This window comes from Numida meleagris, chromosome 6, assembly GCF_002078875.1.
Source record: "Numida meleagris isolate 19003 breed g44 Domestic line chromosome 6, NumMel1.0, whole genome shotgun sequence".
NCBI classification, from domain to species: Eukaryota; Metazoa; Chordata; class Aves; order Galliformes; family Numididae; genus Numida; species Numida meleagris.
In genome coordinates, this window is record NC_034414.1 from 25732532 (window position 1) to 25752783 (window position 20252).

The 20252-nt window shown below is 38.4% G+C and overlaps 1 protein-coding gene across 1 annotated transcript in view; it reads right to left on the reverse strand.

The window, feature by feature from the left end:
• The window catches only part of SPTBN5 (spectrin beta, non-erythrocytic 5), a 97440-nt gene that overhangs the window by 42593 nt on the left and 34595 nt on the right, over positions 1–20252 (reverse strand). Inside the window, exons 28-35 of the mRNA XM_021402228.1 lie at positions 19062–19225; positions 17588–17720; positions 16620–16765; positions 15542–15656; positions 13595–13705; positions 12776–12955; positions 9900–10103; positions 8553–8702 (exon numbers count right to left, since the gene is read on the reverse strand). Coding sequence (XP_021257903.1) covers positions 8553–8702; positions 9900–10103; positions 12776–12955; positions 13595–13705; positions 15542–15656; positions 16620–16765; positions 17588–17720; positions 19062–19225 — 1203 coding nt within the window. The remainder of the gene's footprint in view (positions 1–8552; positions 8703–9899; positions 10104–12775; positions 12956–13594; positions 13706–15541; positions 15657–16619; positions 16766–17587; positions 17721–19061; positions 19226–20252) is intronic.

The window sequence follows — 20252 nt, forward strand, 5'->3', positions numbered from 1 at the left end:
GATACAAAAGAAAAGTGGCTGTGCACACTGCAGGAGAGGCAACTGCAATGTGCTTAGAAGAAGCCAGTGCCAGTAGCAGCACTAGCAGCGCAACTTGGAGAGCCAATGAGGTAAAAACTTTCAATTCATCTTACAAACAGAAATCTTGTTACAACAGTTGCTAGAATCAGAACTGCAACAATTTTTCATTTAAGCATTTGTTATACCAATCTGAAAGCAGAATGGAAACTGGCTCCCACACCATGACATTGGCCCTTGGCCAATTACATCATTTTCTGGCATAGGGAATGGCTTCGGACAGGTCCCCAAACTCCTACTTTGAAAGTGATGTGTTAATTTCAAATACAAAAACATTGCATAGCTCTCCTCAGGTAACCTACCAGGGCCTCCCACAGCACACAGCAGGTATAAACTTTCTTTCAAGTTTCTTTTCATTATGAATCATGGCCCATCATCAGGAATTTAATTCTCAGCCACAAAAAGCACCAAAGACCTGACCACTTACTATACAATTGACTCATTTTTAACTGGAAACTTTGTAAAGATGCTTAAAACCACAAAATAGACTTGTACCTTTCTGAGATTTGAAATGGAACATGTAACAAATAGCCAAGTTATTAACAATGCAAAGCATATAAATGAGGTTTTATCGCTACTTCAAGTGGAGTTTTTCACTATTTCTGAGCTCATTACATAGATTCATCCATATCATCATGATAGCACCTCTTATGTAAGAGTTAACACAGAACTAAATGCAAAATCCATCTCAAAAGAAATGTTCATTTGAAGTAAAATAGCACAATAGTTATATGACCAGGCCAGCTCTGCTTTTTGTAGAAGTACTAAATGAAAGAATCATACCGACATGTTGGAAGCTGACACAGCCCTGTAAGAAATTTGGCTTCCAATAAATGTCATTTTCATTTCTCTAGAAGAAAAAGTATTTTAAGTATTTGTGTGAATCCACTCCCTCCTCTTGCTTCTGCTCTTCACAGTAAAACAAGCTTAACATGTTTTGCCCCCCACTGCCTGCTCTGGGCTTGCTGCTAAGATTGCTGGAACTCCACTGACAATCTTTCAGCTCTAAGCATACACTAAAGGCTAGAATCACTTCCAGACTTAAATGCCTTCACTTGATGAGTGTAATCAAGTCCAGACTCTGCCTAGACAAATGATAACAACAAGGTTTGATTTTATCTTCTTCTGATAAAAGTAAATAAATAATAAAAAATAGAAATAATGGAAAAAAAAATTTAGCAAAGTAAATACATATGCTTAATACCATGATTACATACTGTTCACGATGAAGTAACACAATACTTTGTCATAAGTGGAATAAAACACACTAAGTTATTTGTAAAAAATACATACATACACCTTTTCTATCATACTGACATCACTATATTGTTGGCCACTGATCTCACAAAATGGGTCTGGAATTCTAATGTTAAATATATGTAAAAGTTTTCTTCCATCCCATTCACTGCATCCTGTCCCTTTCGCATAAGAATAAAATTATCTGATATTGGTAAGATAGATGGTAGAAATACAGAAACCAATCAGTGTCTGTTTTCCCGTAAGTGCTACAGTTGATTCCTCACACCCATCCCATCTATCAAAATTCGCCAGATGTTAGACCAGATTCATATGCCCTTACAATATTTACTTTCAAACCATTAGCCTGAAAGCAGATTAAATTCCTCTTAAATTCCCCTTAGTTTCACTGCTGCACACTTTCTGAGATATCCATGTCTGACAAGCTATGGAGACTAAATTCTCATTCTTTCCCCCCAGGAGAAGGTGATCTTTCTCTTTTTCTAAAATTCTAAAAAAAATGATTACTTCCCTCGTAGTTAAACTGCAACTGTTTTCTGAAAACAAGGATTACTTTAAAAAGTTTACAAACCCAAGTATTAACCATTTAGAAATATAACACAATTTGATAAATGAGAAAATGAAAGCAATAGGAAAGAAAAATGTAAGAAAATCTACATTGTGGATTTGTCCCATGTCCCAGAATGGCTGGCAGAGAAGAAGACCAGTTCTTGGCTTCAATGTCTTGAACCTTAAAAGTGCTGAGCACTAGAGCCCAATCATGCAAAGCCTATAAGTACAGGCACATAACTGTGCATGTCAAGTTGACAGTAGTGTTCAAATGGTTAAAATGAAACATGTGTTAAGTGCTGGATCAGATCAGAGTGCTCAGCTTCATTTAGGATGGATCAAGAGGCAACTGCAGCCTTGGTGACAGAGAACAAAAGTTGCTTTCTGACTGTCCCAAAAGTCATCCTCTAGGTAATGGGAACATGGCAGGAAGCATACAAGAAGGAACCCACATGGTTTGATTAATGCAACTTAAAACTTGTGTTTGCAAATGTTCTAGAATGGAATGGAAATCTTCACCACTTTCCTCCCAGATCCAATGTTGACAGCGATAGATGGACACCAGGGACCTTCTGCATGTCTATGAGCTGAAGACATTGTGTGAGTTGGTATGTCTGGCAAAAGGTCTTCAGGGCATACACCTTCTAGGCTGCATGTTTCCTGGGAAGGTCTCAAACCTGATCTTGCCCATGGCTGTTCGGTTGAAAGCAATCCTGAGCAGCAAACTGGATTCACTGATAAAGAGAGGTCAGCCCCAATCCCCAAAGGATGAAGAGGTGGACCGGCTATATCTGCACCATGTGTTTTGATAAAGATTGTTTGATTCGGGCTCCTTCTAAATTCTCTTACCACTTGGATAGGCATTGCAGTCCAAGGAGTGGCAAGTATCAAGGTGATTTTGGAAACCTTGTGGTGAGCAGGTGTTAGTCCATCGCATGGAGTCTTCCCAAACTCTGCCCTTGATGAAGGATGGTTCTGAAAGACAATCAGCTCTGGACTCAAATCCTTGCTTGTGAATTCATTCCCATGAGCTGAATTTTCTCTTCCAGTCAGTGCAGCTGAGGACAGCCAGATATCTCTGGAGACAGTTTCCTGGGGAAAACTAGGATACTTAGAGGAAGTCACATGAAATCTTGTGATTTGAAGAGCTGGAGACCCACTTGAAGGGAAGCCTGGTTTTGGTTTCTGGGATCCTGTTGAGAGACCAGGTGGAGTTTCAGGCAGCTTCTCTAATTGTGGCATGAGAAGACTTGAATGAACATGATTGCTTGCATGGGAATCTGCTCGAAAAGGCTTTACTGTCAAGCTGCAAGTTGAAATATAAAGCTTCATTGAAGCATGGAGATCTTGCATTTGGACATTGCACTGGCTACAGCCTTGCTGGAGTGGGAAAGAATCACAACGTTCCAGAGATGCATGTCGATTTTTGCTGCAGAGTGTTGAAACAGCTGGAATAGCAGATAAGTCAACATTTAGACGTGATATCCAGCTTGGTGGAGCTTTGCGGGAAAGAACATCAGAGGGCAAAGATACAGCAAGCTTCAAGGGATTGTTTTTTTCAGAAGCAAAATGAACACGTTTATCTCTTTCTGAATATTGCTTGTAAGATGCGGGTGTTGACCAAGTGCCAGAACCTCCACATCCACGTCCCTTGGGGTCTCTGGGAGGACTGGACCACCTGGATATCCTATCTGAAGGATCTGCACAGTGACTAGCATTCCCCAAACCTTTCCTCCGGTCTGTCTGTGCCAGGACGACATCTAGCCTTGAACAGTAAGCTCCAGAAGACACACTGCTTGGTGATGAGCTGGCATTTCCTTGAGCGATTTCTGCAACTGATTGACCAGTGGGAGGATGCCTTGCTGCTGGTGGCATCTTTTGAAAAGGCCTGTCTTGCACAATAGATTCAAAAGGAGGAGGTGGGGTGATTCTGCTGGGAGACAGCATCACTTCCGCAGTGGAGACATAGATGGGTGCAGATGAAAGTTTGCAGCGATGGTCCCTGCATGACATTCTGCAGCTTAGTCCTAAACGATGCAAAACCAAAGCCACAGAAGCTTGCCTTTCTCCCTCTTTTTAAAATCAACTCCTACTCCTTTTTCCTTTGGTACTGGAAATTTCCATTCTTCTTCTGAAGCAAAGGAGTGAGAGGTTAATAAGCATTCTCCAGGGGAAAAAAATGGCAAACTAAAAAAATCCACATTCAAAATCAAAACACACAGCTCTTCTAGTACTGCTACCACCACCTATCACGTCTGCAAAGTGATATGAGAGCGGGATGGGCAGAAAGATAAATTACAGAGCATGAGGCTCTGCTCCCTGAGTGTTCTGACGATGAGACTGCAGACGGAGTAGGAGGGAGCCAAAAATGCTTGCCAGAGACAGTCTGTGTACTTGCTGTTATTTCATTTCTGGAAAAAAAAAAAAAAAAAGGAAAGTAGCTAACCTGAGCAATGCTTCTGCTGCTGTTAAAAGGTTAGAAAAGAGCAGAATGTGCAGGACACTGCTTCTGCTCAAAGCAAAAATGATTTTTTCCTTTCTTCTCCTTTTCAGCTATTGCTTGTCTGCACTCCGAATGGCAAGATCTCAGTTTGCAGGTCTTCAGAGAGTTTCCTACAACAGTTCCAAGCAATGGCACAACTGAATTCATAACAAAAAAAAATAAAAAAGATAAATGTTTGCGTAATTTCCTCCACATGTGCTCTATTTTCTTTAGCATAGAACAATCCTAGACTAAATTCTGCAAAAATCCTTCGAAGGTTTAAGTAACTTGGATGTAATATAAGATGCTGGCATGAAGTCAAACCTGTCACACTGGCACAGACAGCGAATGAGAGAGCAGTTCTCAGTAGCAGTTCCTAGTTTAAAACACTCATGTGTTGCCTTCTTTCTTCCTCTGTTCCTTGCTGCTGAGAAAGACTTGGTCTAAGGCATATGAAGTTCTGGGAAAATAGGATCCAATAATTACAGAATGACAGGAGCTGCTTTCTTACAGATGTGAAACAGTGAAATGCATACGACTTGAGTATTTCCTTGAACACAAAAGTCAGAAAAAAACAAGGGGTGGAGTGATTGCTTACATTTGTTTGCTTGATAGGAATTCTTTCTGAATGCATGTTTGCTTTTGTCCATTCTGAAAGTAGTAAATGAGAAAATTCCCACTGGGAAAGTGGTTTGGGAGTTTTCAGTGGATGTCTTAGCTGAATAATTTTTGAAAGTGTGTTTGAAGGGGCTCCTCCTGCCTGTCTCCCTAGGGAGAAAATCTGAGTCACTGTGCAGCCATATTTTAACTCCAGATAGTAACAGAGCTCCATCCAAACGTAATAGATTCCTCTTCCAATTGTTCTTCATATGCAGAGAAGTAAATTACAAGCAGTGATTAAGAAACCTCAGTACACTGATTGTAGTTATTGATCCAAAGGGCAGATGTTTGCAGCTGCAAAAAAACAGGAGTTGTCAGTATTCCTCCCTCATTCAGACCAGAGTTTGGCAGCTCAGGAATAATCTGTTTGAAGAATTTTCACTCAGGGAGATGAGAGAATAAAAGGAATAGGGGATATTCTGGAAATACAGGAATTTCAGCTGTGGTCAGATTTCACTCAAGGCCAGGCCAATGCATTGCATATTAAGGAAGAAGTAGAATTCAGAAGGTAATTTCTTTCTGTTCCTTCATGAATAGCAGCAAATGATCCTCTTCTTGCAATGATTTTCTTCATGATCCCATTCCATGAATTCTTTTAAGATGTAGTTTAATTCATGTGTATGTAGTCTCTGGGTTTTCAGCAGTGTAATAGGCTAAACTTGCATCCCTATGTAGTTATACTCACTGTCGACCGACACTGCTTTGGACACTAAGGTGAACACCAACATTTCCTGGTCTCAAAGCAGTAAAACTGACTTAAAGTCAGTAAAATGTGATTTAAAATGAGCAAGGAGCAGTGGAATTTGTGAAGCACGGCTGAGATGCACTTTTATTAATAATCTCTGGGTCTGAGGAAAGCTGATGCTCTTTTCTTAATTGTAAGAGCTGGCAGCTCTTTTCTTAATTGTACTTTTGTTCAGTGTCAGCTGTGGGTTAAAACCAAGATGACAAGAATGGACACAACAAGAGCACATCATCAGGATGGAAGAAAATGAATAATTCCTGAAAAGAAAGCTGGCCTGGTGTATTCAGTAGTGGTGTGTATTGAAACTCATCCTGAATGGATCTGTTTGTTTGCATCCTTGGATATGAACAAATTCAGTGTCTCCTCTTCCCAGGTAACAGCACTTGCACATTTCCTGGGTTAATTTGAGAGCCAAGCTGTAATAGTCTTTTATAAGCATCACGATAACTTGGTGATAGCAGGGACAGTGTCAGTGAAGGAGGGGACATATGGCTGACTGTGATATTCAGATTAGCAATATAGAAATCCATTGGTGTTTTGAAACTTCCCTGGTAAACTGCAGGTAGATACTTTGTTACTGATTGTGATATCTGATAAATTGTGACCTATTTTTCTATTTTAAAACAATAACTGTGAGAATGTGACTGTAATTCTTTTCAAGCACAAATCTCTCACAAAAGCAACAGTTCTTCAATCAGTTGTAATCTTATGAGAATTAAATACAAGCAGAATTGAGAAATAAAAATGATCATGATTCTTTTCATATCTAGTGTGTTCTTTTCAACCTCTGCATTATTTATTTATTTCCAAATAAAATGTATCTTTATTATTTACTGAGCTGAAGAAACTTGTAGTAGAGGCAGGCATTGTGTCTGATCCTACCTAGAGAATTTACCAAGTGTATGATGAAAACCCTTTTTTATCGCAGTCTACTTCACAGCGTATGGCAATGATAAATTCACCCTTATAAATAAATAAAGAATTAATATGAACTGCAGTTTACCTGTACAGAATGCACTGGGGGCATAATGAAATTATCAGGTGCAACTCATTTCATGTAAAAGTAATACAGTCTTTTGAAACTGGGACTCACAGCCGAGGGCAAGAAGAAACACTAGTCGATACTAGCTATCATAATATTTACCTCTGAGGTATGTACAGCAAAACAGATGCCATGGTCACGGTTGCTCTACACGCTGGCTGATCATATTTCGTGAAAGCAGAAAAAATACAGTTGCCAAAATTTTGGGGAGTTTACATTTCCCTGATAATGCTACCCATGTAGGAGCTTAGCAAGAGTGTATCACTGCTTGGAAGGCAATTGAAAGAAAATTTAAAAATGGCACAATTTGTAACAACTAAACATTTTTACTTGGCAGAATCATGTACTATCTTATTCCAGAAACCTGAAACTAGGTGAAACTCTCTTGGTTTCCTGTCTCATCACAAACTGAGAATGTAGGTTTTATTTGCCAAGTATGCCACTTGTAAGGAATCATGAAGATATACACTTCCCATAAGCAATGAATAATGAAGATATACACTTCCCATAAGCAACAAATAATAGAAGGCTTCAAGCCCATGTGCCCAAAAGAGTTGAGTATCAGTGCATGGCACAGCTCAGCATCACTTTTCCAAAAGGTTCAGTGCCAGTGGCAAAACAGAGGGGGAAACCAGAATTCAGCACAAACCAAGTACCAATTACTTTTGTGCTGCCAGTGGTCTTGGAGAATGAAGAATGATTTTTCCTTAATAGGAAATGATTCTGAGATACACCTTCATCAGCTTTGTTTCAACCCTTCAGTTTGGCAAACTTCAGCCCAACAACGTGGTTTGCATGCTAAGCCTCAACACAGTTACAGCAATCTATCATTTCATGAGTTCGCACAGTGCAACAGGAAAGGACACCTGAATTCTTCACTCCCAGTTTTGCAACAGCGAATGTCAGATCTCAGGCTGGAATTGTTTTAGGTAGTTCCCATGAGTTCAGGAAAGTACAAGAAAGATGAAAGACACTTTGATATTGGTAAGAAAAAAAATACTTCAAGAACTGCAAAATGATGATACAAAGAATATCCTGGCTTTGCATTAACTACATCAACCCTTTTTTTCCATGAGTGGGCTTTTGACACTAGTTCATCTTTCTCTAGTACATCAAAGAGAAACGATTATTCCTCCTGGTCAGATACTTTCATAGTTCTCCATACTGTTATCAACTCCCTCACAGAAATGAGAAGGCAGCTCCTATTCCTGGACTAATTCACACTGTCAACCTCAATTTTCCACTAGCTGCATTTCCCCAACACTAAATTTCAGCCTGTGGAGAGGTTTCCAGCAACACCTGCAAATCTGTTTGTCCTCCTTCAAGCCCTCTTTATGATTCCCCCTTATTTTTTTTTCTGCAGCCTACAAAACAGTTTGCCAATGGTTAAGCAGTTAGTACGTTGAGATTGCTGTAAAGCTGACTAATACTGGACTGTTGTCTCCCTCTTCTGTCAAGGTTCTCATATGTTAGCTCTTACGTTTATTTGCAGTTACGTAGCTTTGTGGCAAGGTGTAACTTTTTGTTTCTGTTTTCTCCCCATAAGAAAGTGTGGGAGTCTTGGTAAATTGCTAGTCTCCAAGTGACACTGCAATACAAATAACAATAAAAAAATGTGTTTTCTATATACAGACACAAGGATTTTAAGTTGTAGGTGCATAGTAATGTTCCTTCTAGTTTTGAAGAGTTAAAATGCTGAAAAAGTCTAACTGCTTATTTCAAGCTTACAATTCACATACCTCCTGTGAGTTCAGGAGCTTGTCCAGCTGATTCCAATCCTTGTAGAACATTTGTTCTTGATGTATTTTCTCCAGCGACTTCTTCTTCTGTTTCCATTCGCTGTATACTTTCTCCTTCTCTTCCAACAGAGCTTGTAGCTTCTGCTGAATCTGAACACAATTTCCAAAGACTCATGTTGGTCATTATACACCATGGATGAGGACAAGGTGGAAGGAGAAAGTTCATGTGGAGTCTTGGATAAACTCCATAAATAGCCAAACCAAAATTATCAAACAAAAGTAGAACAAGTTCTATTTGGGTGGAGAGATAATTAGAAAGGTGCCTCATCTCAGGTACAGAGGAATGATTGTTACAACATATATAGTAGTCCAAGCCAAGAGCAAATAAAGGTAACTGTTTCTCAAGTGTACCTTCTGGAATCAAATCCTACTTCTGTTATCTTTATTCATAACAGTACAATCAATAGGATTTAAAATTGGAATAGGACAGATACTTACATAAGTTATCATCATAACTTATTCTGCTACATTCTGTGAATACGTGTCAATCTGAGATTTAATGTATTTTCAGTTTCCAAACTCTGTGTACCTCCAGATCTTCTATTACTGATTTTCTCTGCATTCTTCTACAGGCAAAGGACTTTGCAGTCAGGAAGACTCCAAGTTACTGTAGTTATGCATTACAACATTAAATGAATTTTCAGGAAATAGCTTGGTCAGGTGGGAGAATAGAATTCCAGTTTTCTGAAGATATTCAAGAGATGTTATTGAATTGCTGGGCAGAAGTAAACTAGTAGCTACTGGAAGAGAAGTAATGCTACAAGAATTTTAGGAGCTATTTGTCCTGAGTAAACTAGCATCTTGATTTTCGTCTTTCATGTCTAGGGATTTAATGCATCAGCATTATTTGCTGCTACAGAAAATTCCAGCTGGTTGTAAACTCTCTGATATGCTTATTTTCATTTTTGGTTGACAGGTCTTTGGTTCAACCTGTCTGGTGTAGAGTTAGAACCATGATATGAAGCAGAATATTTGTGCGAAAACCCAGTTCGGGAAGTGTGTAGAATTATCCCCACTGCTCAGGACATATCAATCTTCTTCAATAAGCCCAGCTTTGCTGCAATGGGTCCTCAGGACATGCCAGCACTCATCTACTGTTAAGGTAGGCAATGTTTCTGTGCCCAGCCTAGGTAACACACTGAGCCAAATGTTCGTCATGCTTATGAATATGTGTGAGTGTATCCATGCATCTGTATGCTTACAATACTGCATAGTTCAGAATGATAGTTATATTAGTATTGAGTAGCTGAATGTGTTCAACTTTGAACTCAAATGTGTTTCAATTACCTCTTTTGATCTTATGTCCTCATCTTGCAAGAGTGACTGTCCAAGCTGTACAACTTGATTATACTTCTCTTCTTGTGCTTCAATCTCTGCCAGTAGCTGCTGATGCTGGGTAAGTCTCAGGCTGCTAGTAGATATGTCCCGAATAGTCTCCTTGGCTCTCATTTCCCTAATCATTTCTGATGTCCATGAGAAATAGTCCCACACCTGAAACCCAAGAAAATGTGAAAGTTTAGGTTACATCTCAAGCTTGGATTATCAGACAGGAAAATCATATCCTGATCATTCAACAGGTAATAAAAGTCATAGAGAAGAAAGAAAACATTTAATTAGGATGTACAGCACTTCTATGAATTTCAACAAGGGGATATAACATGACTGCAGAAATTTTTATGCACTATATTAAATCATACATGATTTGTAATATCACAGTTGTAATCAAATTGTGTCATATCACATCAGTGACAACATGATACTGTTTATTGCTTTTTAGTGCATTATTCCTTAAGTATTTTCTGCATTCTGGATTGAACAATATATCTCACTCTACTTTTCTATGCCTTAGCTTTGGCTAACAGGTCAATTCAAAACTCATGTAATTTATATATTATTAAATAAAAGAGAGAATTAGATTTTTTAGGTGAAAGACAAAAGCTCACTTTTATCAAGGTGGAAAAAAGGCATGTTACAATTCAGAAAAAAAATTGTTTACACATATCAGGTTTGCAGATTTGGCTCTGATACTGCCACAGAAACATAATTTGGGAAGGAATAAGGGTGTAACACTAGTTGACTTTCAAAACCTGATGACCAGTGAACACATTTACAATATCTTAAGATGTCTGAACATTCAGTTGTGGGAATTATGAGCAAGAAAATTATTGAACAAACCCATGAGAAGTATTTTTGGTTGCATCTGACAGAACTTGTGCAAGTAAAAATAATTTAACATTTTTTTTGTGCGTCTTTCTGCGCTTGATTTATAGCACCTTTACTTTGTGCATCTCATTTGAATATGTAACAGGTGTTGTGCTTTAATGAGTAACGTGGTAAAAAACAGGAACATAAGGAACTGTACAAAAAACTGCAAGTTTAATTCAGTTTTGTTACAGTTGTGTTTGGATGACCTCATTTGATTCTGAGGTGGTAAAGGGTCTTCTCGTTGCTTAGTGTGTTGTAGAAGACTGTTACAGACAGTAAGTGCTGAAGAAAACCGCTCTGTTCCTGCAGAAAGCTAAAAATTTATCTTGTGAATGGTTGCTGACGTTTCCAACGAAGGAAAATACCTAATGAAAATAACTTCTTGCCTATTCCATCTTACCCATGGCTTTTTATCTCTATCATTAAAATTGAGTACAGAAAAAAATAGTTTCAGAAAAGAACCATGCAACTGAAATTGGCCACTTTGGGTTTGTGAGAGTTTAAACTCTAAAGCCAAGATACTTTTATCATAAAGCCAGTGAACATAGATATTTAATGACTTCCTATTGATCACGACCCTTTAAAAGAGGCACATGTAGGACATTTATCGGTGTAATTTTTGTTTACAGAAGCATAATTCATGCACATCTGAATGTCACCGAGGACACTGACATTGCACTTTGTATAGTGCAAATGTCTAAGACTCCTTGAGATTTAAGTAACACATTTTGAAAAAAATCTGTACATCTCAGAATACTTAATGCAATGGAACAAGTCAAAAGCCAACAAGACATTATTGGACTGGCAATGCCAGCAATATTTAAGGATAGACTGTGCATCAGTCTGCCAGAAACTCTTAAGCAGAGCCTGACTGAGACCATGTAGATCCTAGCACAAAGTTCAGGAGAGGGCTCTTAAACAATTCAGAAACACTGAATATGTCTATGCCTAAATTCTGATTCCTTGATATAGGTTACTGGAAGATTTGGATCCCTCTGCTGTTACTGTATGCTATCAGTTACGGAGAACCCTGCTCTTTAATTACAGAAAATCATACTTGGAAGGATGCAAAGAAATACACAGGATGATTATACAGAATTCTCATTTCACAGAAAGACTTCTTGATTTGTTCACTATTTGCTTTTTAATCTATGTACACTGTCATAAAGAAAAAGCCCCATGTATGATATCCTAGAAATCTACATTAGCAACTTCTTCACCCCCACTGGAAGGACAGGAACAGTGTGCATATAAAAAAACGGATTGTTTATTTTCCCCTTATTGTATCTAGTATTTGATAGAAGAGGGCATCTTGTACCTGCCACTGTAGTACTTGTACCAATAATCTACTAATTTGCAGAGATGTATCACAAGTGATTTCATTGAAAATTTTAACATCTGCACAGTATTCCATGGCAAGTTGTGTGCCCTACTGAATTCTGAGATACAATTATGGAGGATTGCAGATAATGATATTATGCTGGTATCACTGTGTTTAAGCAACTTGTGAGGCTGTTGCTATGATCCAGCAAACACCTATGAGTTGTATTTAATACATTTCATGAAATAAATTAATGGAGCATTACTGCATGCCCAGAGAGAGAGATCAAACTTTTGACCACTATAAATAGGAGCCTGACATCTATTTTTATCCCTTATTCAGTGGAAGTGTCTTTGAAAAGAAATCTACCACTACTCCTGCAAAGTGATGACCATTTCAGACAACTATCAATTATCTCACATTTTGTTGGACACAAGCTTCCTTTCCTACAGAAGGTAAAAGATCCTTATCCTCTAATACCTTTCTAAATAGCTACAAGCACTTAATCAGTTAATAACACAGATAGCTCCTGCAGCCATTCCCATCAACCTTTGCAGCTCAGAAGTACACCTAGGACTGACATACATAGAGGGCAGACTTCCCTGCGTACGAGGGGACAGAAGCTAGAAATGCTTACTTGTGCCTGAAACTGGTAAAGCTTGTATGCTTGTTCCAGAAGTTTCTTACGCAGTTGCACTTTAGACTTCAGGGCCTTCCAGTTGGTCACTATTGCCTGTTGTTTTGCTTTCAGGTCTGACATCTGTTCCTTTGAGCAACGAGTCAGCACATGGTCTGCAGAGTGGATCAGATCCTGCAGCTGTAAGCAGGGAAGAAAGAAGAGGGTAGGAAAGACAGTCATAGAGATTCAGCTAGTATCAAGAAAATTATGACAAAAACTATGTTAATTTTAAATCAAATTACAATTCAAGAAAATTTTCTGAGTTTTCTCATGCTAAATAAAAGGATCTCGAATTTCAGTTCTATGGAATAACAGTGACATCCAGTGTTTGCTAAGGCTCATCACAACCAATTTTTTTTCAACTAGACAGATTTTGTTTCTCCTTTTCACCATCCTTACTACAAGAACAATGCAAACAATAGGCACCTATACCTTGTTTTCCCCAGTGACTATACAGATTAACTGTGATTACATTCTATTCATGTACATCTCATGCTCTTCTACCTTTAAAAGAAACAAGCAGCTGGTGGCATCAGTTCCAGCATTTTCTGTTGGAAGGCTAAGATTCATAAAGATTCACTGAAAAGTGATTCTGAGATAGCTACTTTCGTAATCTCCTGCAGATCTTGAACACATTTAAAAAGCAGGAGACATGGAGAAAGAGCCTTAGAATTTTCCAGGCTTTCATAGAATATGTTCATAATGCTACATTATCATGATTGTCTTGGAAACTTACATTGTGATTATACACTGAAGACCACAAATGACTTTTGTTACCTGCTGCTCATTTCCAAGGAGCTCATGTTCCAGGGCCACATGGTTCCGGAGCTGGGTTTGCACACCTCTCATGTCCTTTGCAACATCATCTGGAATACTTTTGGACTTCTCCTAGCAAGGAAAAAAATTAGAGCAAGCTTTGTTACTTACTACTTATAAGCAAAATACACCAGTAGTCTACTTTAGACATTCTGTGCATGCATACTACACAGGTGGACTACTATTCTTAGTTACTCAACCATGACAAGTAAAAGGAAGCCAGAAAATTCTGTCCTGGCACACCTGTCCTTAGTAACTCCCTGGTAAGCATCACAGTGATTAAGCTACTCAGTTGGACTGTGAGAGATGAAGGTTCCAGTCTTTCCTTGATCAGACAATAAAGAGAATGTCTTATAGGCTTGGCAACATGAATTAATCTTGAATAGCCACTGCAGCAACATATATTGAATTACTGAAGTAGCATTAACAACCAGTAGTTTCAGGCCATTCTTTGGAATGCAGATGATCTATCTGTGAGTCATTTTTAGACAAAGCTTTAGTTATGCATCTCCAGGAAAGATAAGTTAAAAATGGAAGGAAGAATTACTGTAAGGATGAGAGACACTGAACAGTTCTGTCACTAGAATAAAATAGCTAGAAACTTGTCCAAAGTCCAGTTAGGTGAAAAATAAGAACAATGTTTCTAATCATTGGAGAAGTGCATTTCTGTAATAAATTCACAGGCTTGTTTGGGGTACCAACAAACATCTTAGTAAGGTGCTATAAAAGGAGTTGCGTTGTGTGTTGTAGTTGCCTGTGATATGACTGCACTGTAGTTGGTCACCTAAGAGAGACTTTCCATTACTATGTTCCTCTGATAAAAAGGCATTCCCTCCTAGGAATGAGCAGGAGATAAATGAAGAGATGAGCACGACAAATTGTTCTCCCACTCAGCAATAAAGTTTATTAACAGGAAATAATGCAAGAAGTGTGTACTGTTTACCTGGGCCAAATCCAACATAGCAATAAATCAAGAGTTGGTCTGTGGAATGTTTCTAAACTGTCACTTGTCACAGCTACAGAATTAACTACTTCATTCTTAAAGTTAAATATGTGCCAGGTTCTGAAAACCTCAACTGGTATACAGTAGAATATATGACATTTGATTTTCCATTCACAACAGAGAAAGAAAACAAGAATAACGTAGTTAAACAGGGCAGCCCTTGCCTGTACAAGCAAGTGGAAAAAATCTACTACACTTAACCCAGCAAATTTATGTTGCCTTGCAAACAGTGGAAGCTCTGTTGCATTGTCTTCTCCTATACACATCTGCATTGAGGAAACCACACCTCTCAGTACAGCAAGGATGTGGTTTCTTTCCAAAAATTCTTCAGGATTCTTAGATAAAACAGACCTGAAGAATTTCACTGAGATTTTGCCTCCCTCCCATTTTCATTCTGGGAGCTTGAAAGTATTGCCAGTACTCATCACTAGAAAAGGAGAAAAGAACTCAGTTTTGGCCCAGCTTTTACATCAGGTCACATAACTACCTGACCCAGGGTTAATTGTCACTGTAAACCAAACTCCTTTTTCTCTTCAGCACACAAAGCCACTATGGTGTACAAAGAAGAAGACAGTGAGACAGTATACAGTTTCTTAGGCTTGATGACTGAAGACAACACTACTACATGCATTGCAATGTGAGACAACTTAGTTCAGGCCCTAGTCTTCTTGGCCTTTCCCTAGCTGTACTCTGTTTCACCAATGGTTCTCATAAGGTGAACAGTCAGGTGTTTAAAAATAACCCAGGATTTTTTTTTTAAACACAGTTTGAGTAATCATGTATGTTTCTTACTGAGATATTTTAGAAGGCAGCAGAAGGAAGCACACTAAGAATCGTAAGAATACTCCACAAACTAAGCTGAAATTAAAGTTTTCTTTATATAAAATCTTCCCAATATTTTTTACCTCAATATGGGCCAGAGCATCTGTCAGATCTTGGTAACACTTGTGAATCACCTCAGCATCTTTCAGCCGCTCACCGCGTAATCTGGTAATTTCTAGCAGCTCCTCCCAAGAGTTTCTAGGGAGAAATAGTAAAAAAACAAACCAAAACATGTAAGACATGCAAACTAGGAGTAAAGGAGATTAACAGTCTGAAGAAAGGCTAAGAACAAGACCTCCTCGTACTTTTTCAGTCTTGCCATTAAATTCTGTTGAAGCGATTCTCTGAGGGGTAGGACATCTGTCACCCTACTCTGTCCATATTCTTCTGGCTGCTCCAGACACTTAAATTGCTGCCTGTAAAAGGGCACACCTCTCCAGTATGCCCTTCAGGTTTTCTGTGCTTCAGACTTTTACAACTAGAAGGGAGAAAGAGTGGGAAAAAGGACTCCTGGAGGAAGCATATGTATGAAGCTCTAATTTAAAGATGAGTATAGCTCTTCATCTACATGAAATTGCTACCCTAAAACTGCCACACTGATCTGGACATTAAATGAATGACAAAATTGAGTTCTCCTCTGATTTCCACTGCCAGGGCTCAGTTCTACGTCCAGCACTATGACTGGCACAGCAAGATTTGGAGGATTGAATCAGACTCTACTAGTCATGACCCTTCTCCTTCAGGCCAGCTTGGACCAGCACTAGACATAAGAGGCTCAGAACATCTTAATAGCTGCAGAGCAGTCATGGGATTCAAGCTCAAAAAATTAGAAGCAATAATGATTCAACTAAACTCCCAGCCCTATAGATAGCTAACCCCGCTCCAAAGGGCAAAGGAAGTTCAATTACCCCTTGCTTGCAAAGAACCTCTGATGCAATTTACAAGAAAGCAAACCAGCAAACAGATAATGTCTATGTTATAGCAGTCTATTTTTAAATGAGGCATGGCAACAGTTCTCTGCCAGCGAGCAGAGAGCAAACCACACATTTTGCAATTAGAGAATTGAGGGGCGTGCCTTACAGTTTTCTAATTTCTTCTTACTTCCTCCTTAACAGTGAACTGAAAGGGCAAAGCATTATAGAGCCTACACAACTCTCCTACCTTAGCTCTTTCTGCTTCTGCCGGATTTCACGGGACTCAGAATGACCACAGTTTAGCAAGTTTTCTGCCAGCTGCTGGCAAGTCATAACTCTTTTCCCAGTTGCTTCCAATTGGTGTTGGAAAGTGTCATATTTGGCAAGAAGTTGCTTTTGAAGGAAAAACAACAAAAAAAAAAGTTGAGAGTTGTCTTTTCCAGATCATACCTTCTTGGCTGTCAGAGTGACAAGTAACAAGCTGAGCACAAATGGAGACGGAGAAACTGCAGAGGAGGATATAAATGACTGGATTTTACTTTCAAAGACCATGAGGAGCTACAGATTGTTAGCAAAACATGAGGTCTGTGATGCAGATACAAGGCAGAAGCATGATTACCAGAGATAGAAACAAACGTATTTTTTCAATGTACAATGAATTGCATTTATTAAAACAGTATGTTTTTACTTTATGAATATAAATGTTTATTGAATATTATAACTGAATAATGTAGTCCAAGGTTAAGATTTAGGACACGATGTATTTTGAAATAAACGTTAAAAATAAAGATTCTGAATGGCTATTGATTTCTAATGAGCTGACTTTATAAGAATTTCTATGCTATGTGAAAAGATACGGCTCTAGATGTCCCTGCATAAGGAATTTTCTTCACAAACGCTAAAGGTAAACCACATTTAAATGTCTCAGTATTAAAAATAGATAGGAGTTTCTCTTTGAGTATCTGAAAGCTTAAGCATTTTAGCATGCTTCATGCAGCTCAGGCCCCACAGTAACGGGATGCAGAAGTCCAGCATTGCTGCCTGCCTGACATCACCAGTCAATCATTTATTCCCACCCTTGATCCATTTCTATTCCTCTCCCAGTGATTTATGCTTTCATCTTACTTTGTCTTCTGAGTTTTCAGGAACAATCTTACAATCTTTTTACAGTATGACAGCATACAGCATTTTTGATTGGTTACACAAAAAACTCACCAAGACATGCTCATAATCATTTCCATAGTCTTCAGAGCTGGCTGCTTGTTTCTGCTGAGCCATCCAGGCCTGCAGATCTTCATATTCTCGTAGGAACTCATGCAAGACAAGAGTCTCATCCAGCTTCTTCCCTCTGTTGGGGAGAGAAGACAAGAAAATGCAATTAGAATAAGAGAGTACAAGAGAAGAGCAATTAATAACTTCCTTCTTACTACTCCCCCAAAACTCTCCTCACCAGGATTCATGGTCCTTAATGAAAGAGCTGACTTTATTTCTCAGGACTGGAAATGATGTTTATAAGATGATAGCTGTCAGCCAATTCAGACTCACTGACTGAGGTTTCCAGAAAAGCACAATACCTAGCTGAGCACTCTCTCTGTTTTGTTTTCGTTTGTTTTTAAATGAGAATATGTTTTTTCTGTCTAAAGATGATAGTAACACTTATGAAAATGAGGAGGAAATCTTTCTAAGGTTGGTGGACCAGGAAGGCAAGTGCTATGAAAGGCATTCTATATAATTCCGCTCATGTTGCCTATCCATCAAAACTGCTGCAACTTAATGCATATTTATGATTGCCTAGAATACCTTATAATAAAGCCCAACAAATGACAGGCCTTGCACGATAAACAAAAATTTAGAAATTGTAAACAAAAATAAAAACCATAGTTGAAATATTAGTATTTCTCGGGGGCTTAAGTATTCTAATTTTCAGATTTATTTGTTATGCTAATTGTGGAGCCTAATTCCTTTTCTGTGTGAATTTTTTGAGGAGCAAAAACCTAAACTGTTCAAATGGGCATTTGTTCCTTCCCAGCAACAAGCTAGAAGCATTTGAAAACCCTGGGTACAAGAGAACTGTCTTGTTCTAACTTGTTACTGTTTTAATAGGAGAAAGGAAGCGAAATAAAAAGTGTATGTCTCATTCAAGGACAAAAGCCTTCCTATAGTAGCAATGGCACCAGGCATAAAAATAAGCATAATTTCAATTGCTTTCCTTCTACTATGTAAAAAATAAAGTCTTTTTCTAGTCGCTTTCAGTAAGGAAATTTTTTTTTAAAAAAGGCTTCCCCTCCCTTCCCCTTCTAATATCAGATTCCAGATAACAGGAAGGAAAGTCAGAATCTGGCATGTCAGATTGTTTTACTGGAGAATGATGAAGGGTGAAGAGGAAATTTGGTGGCTTTAAATCCTTCCAATGCACTGAAATTCTTTAAGCAAAATGTAGAGGCTTTGCATAACAGTAATAAAAAGCTCATAGATGCACAGAATTCAAATACAGAAACAAGCAATTTCCTAAATACAATTAAAAATAGGGGACATGATGGATCTGATAAAAATCCTAGTGAGGTAACTGGAGATATCCTTGGCTGACTTCTTTGAGTCAAACCTAGTCAGCTAGGCTTTGAATCAAACATAGTATCCAAGGGGCAATTTAGACTAGAGTCAGCTCAGATGTATATTTTCTAGTTCATACCTTGTTGCTGCTAGTTCCTGCAACTCACGGAGTCTTGAGTGAACTTGTTCCCTTGGTGCATCAACCTCAACATACTGGATGGAACCCACAGCAGGGAGATTCTGGACACTTTCATTTAATTCTTTAATCAGATCTTGGTAAACAGCAATCTCATGCTCCAGCACCTGTCAAAGAAAAGAGTGGAATGAGAGCTGATTGTCCAAGACTTCCACTGTTTCAACTTTTGCACCAGACTATATTGTAATCAGTGGAGACATTAAAAGAGGAGAAAAAGTTTCTGGAAGCATGTGATGTTTCCAGGACTTGATCAATTTCAGGCCATTTTCTCTCAATATTTTTTGGAATATTATGTATATAATATCAAACAAGGTAGTTAGATGAATTAGAAATTTCTGATACAATTAGTCAGAGAAAAGCATTCCTAGAATAATACTCAATATGTATATTTGATTCTAGGAAAAACAAAGCTTCATCATGCAACTGCTGAGAATGAAAAGCAGATAGCAGATCATAGTTTTGGCCTCAAAAAAAACAAGATGAGAACGTTCCTCATTCTCCTATTTTGCCAAACTGATTTTTTCCAACCACAGTAGCAAACTGCATCCACCTCTTCTATCAGTCCATTCATATATGGTCATGTGTTGATTTGAGCTATTTTTTAGATGATTGGAAACTTAAGTATCAAGGAAACAGAAGATTTTTATAAAGGGAGGCAGATCAAAAGATTCTGCCAGCCCACATAATTTAAGGAGAGATTCCTTGACCTCCTCTGCTACTAACTCTCAGATAGATGAAGTAGAAAAAAGAAAGAATTGAGTGATTTAAGAGCAGGAGAGAAGAAATATTTTTTCTACCTACAAATCTGAAAAATAATCTCAAAGTTGATGGATTGTGTAAGCAGCATCGAACTCAAGGCTCAGCTGCCATGGGAGTTACAGATCCACTGGGGTTTAAGCTTTCCTGAGGGGTTAAAAGCACTCCCAATGATGAACAGAAAACCTCTAATTTTTCACAACTCATTTTTATAGCTTCAAAATCTTGCCTCTCAAACATATTTTCATGCTAAGAATGTTTGTAGAAGCCAGTCAATACCATTCCAGATGTTGGAGTGCATGGTGTTAGTCACAAAGGTGTACTTCTTGCAATCTGGTATATTACACCCATGGAACTCTCAGAGCATGACATGCAAAC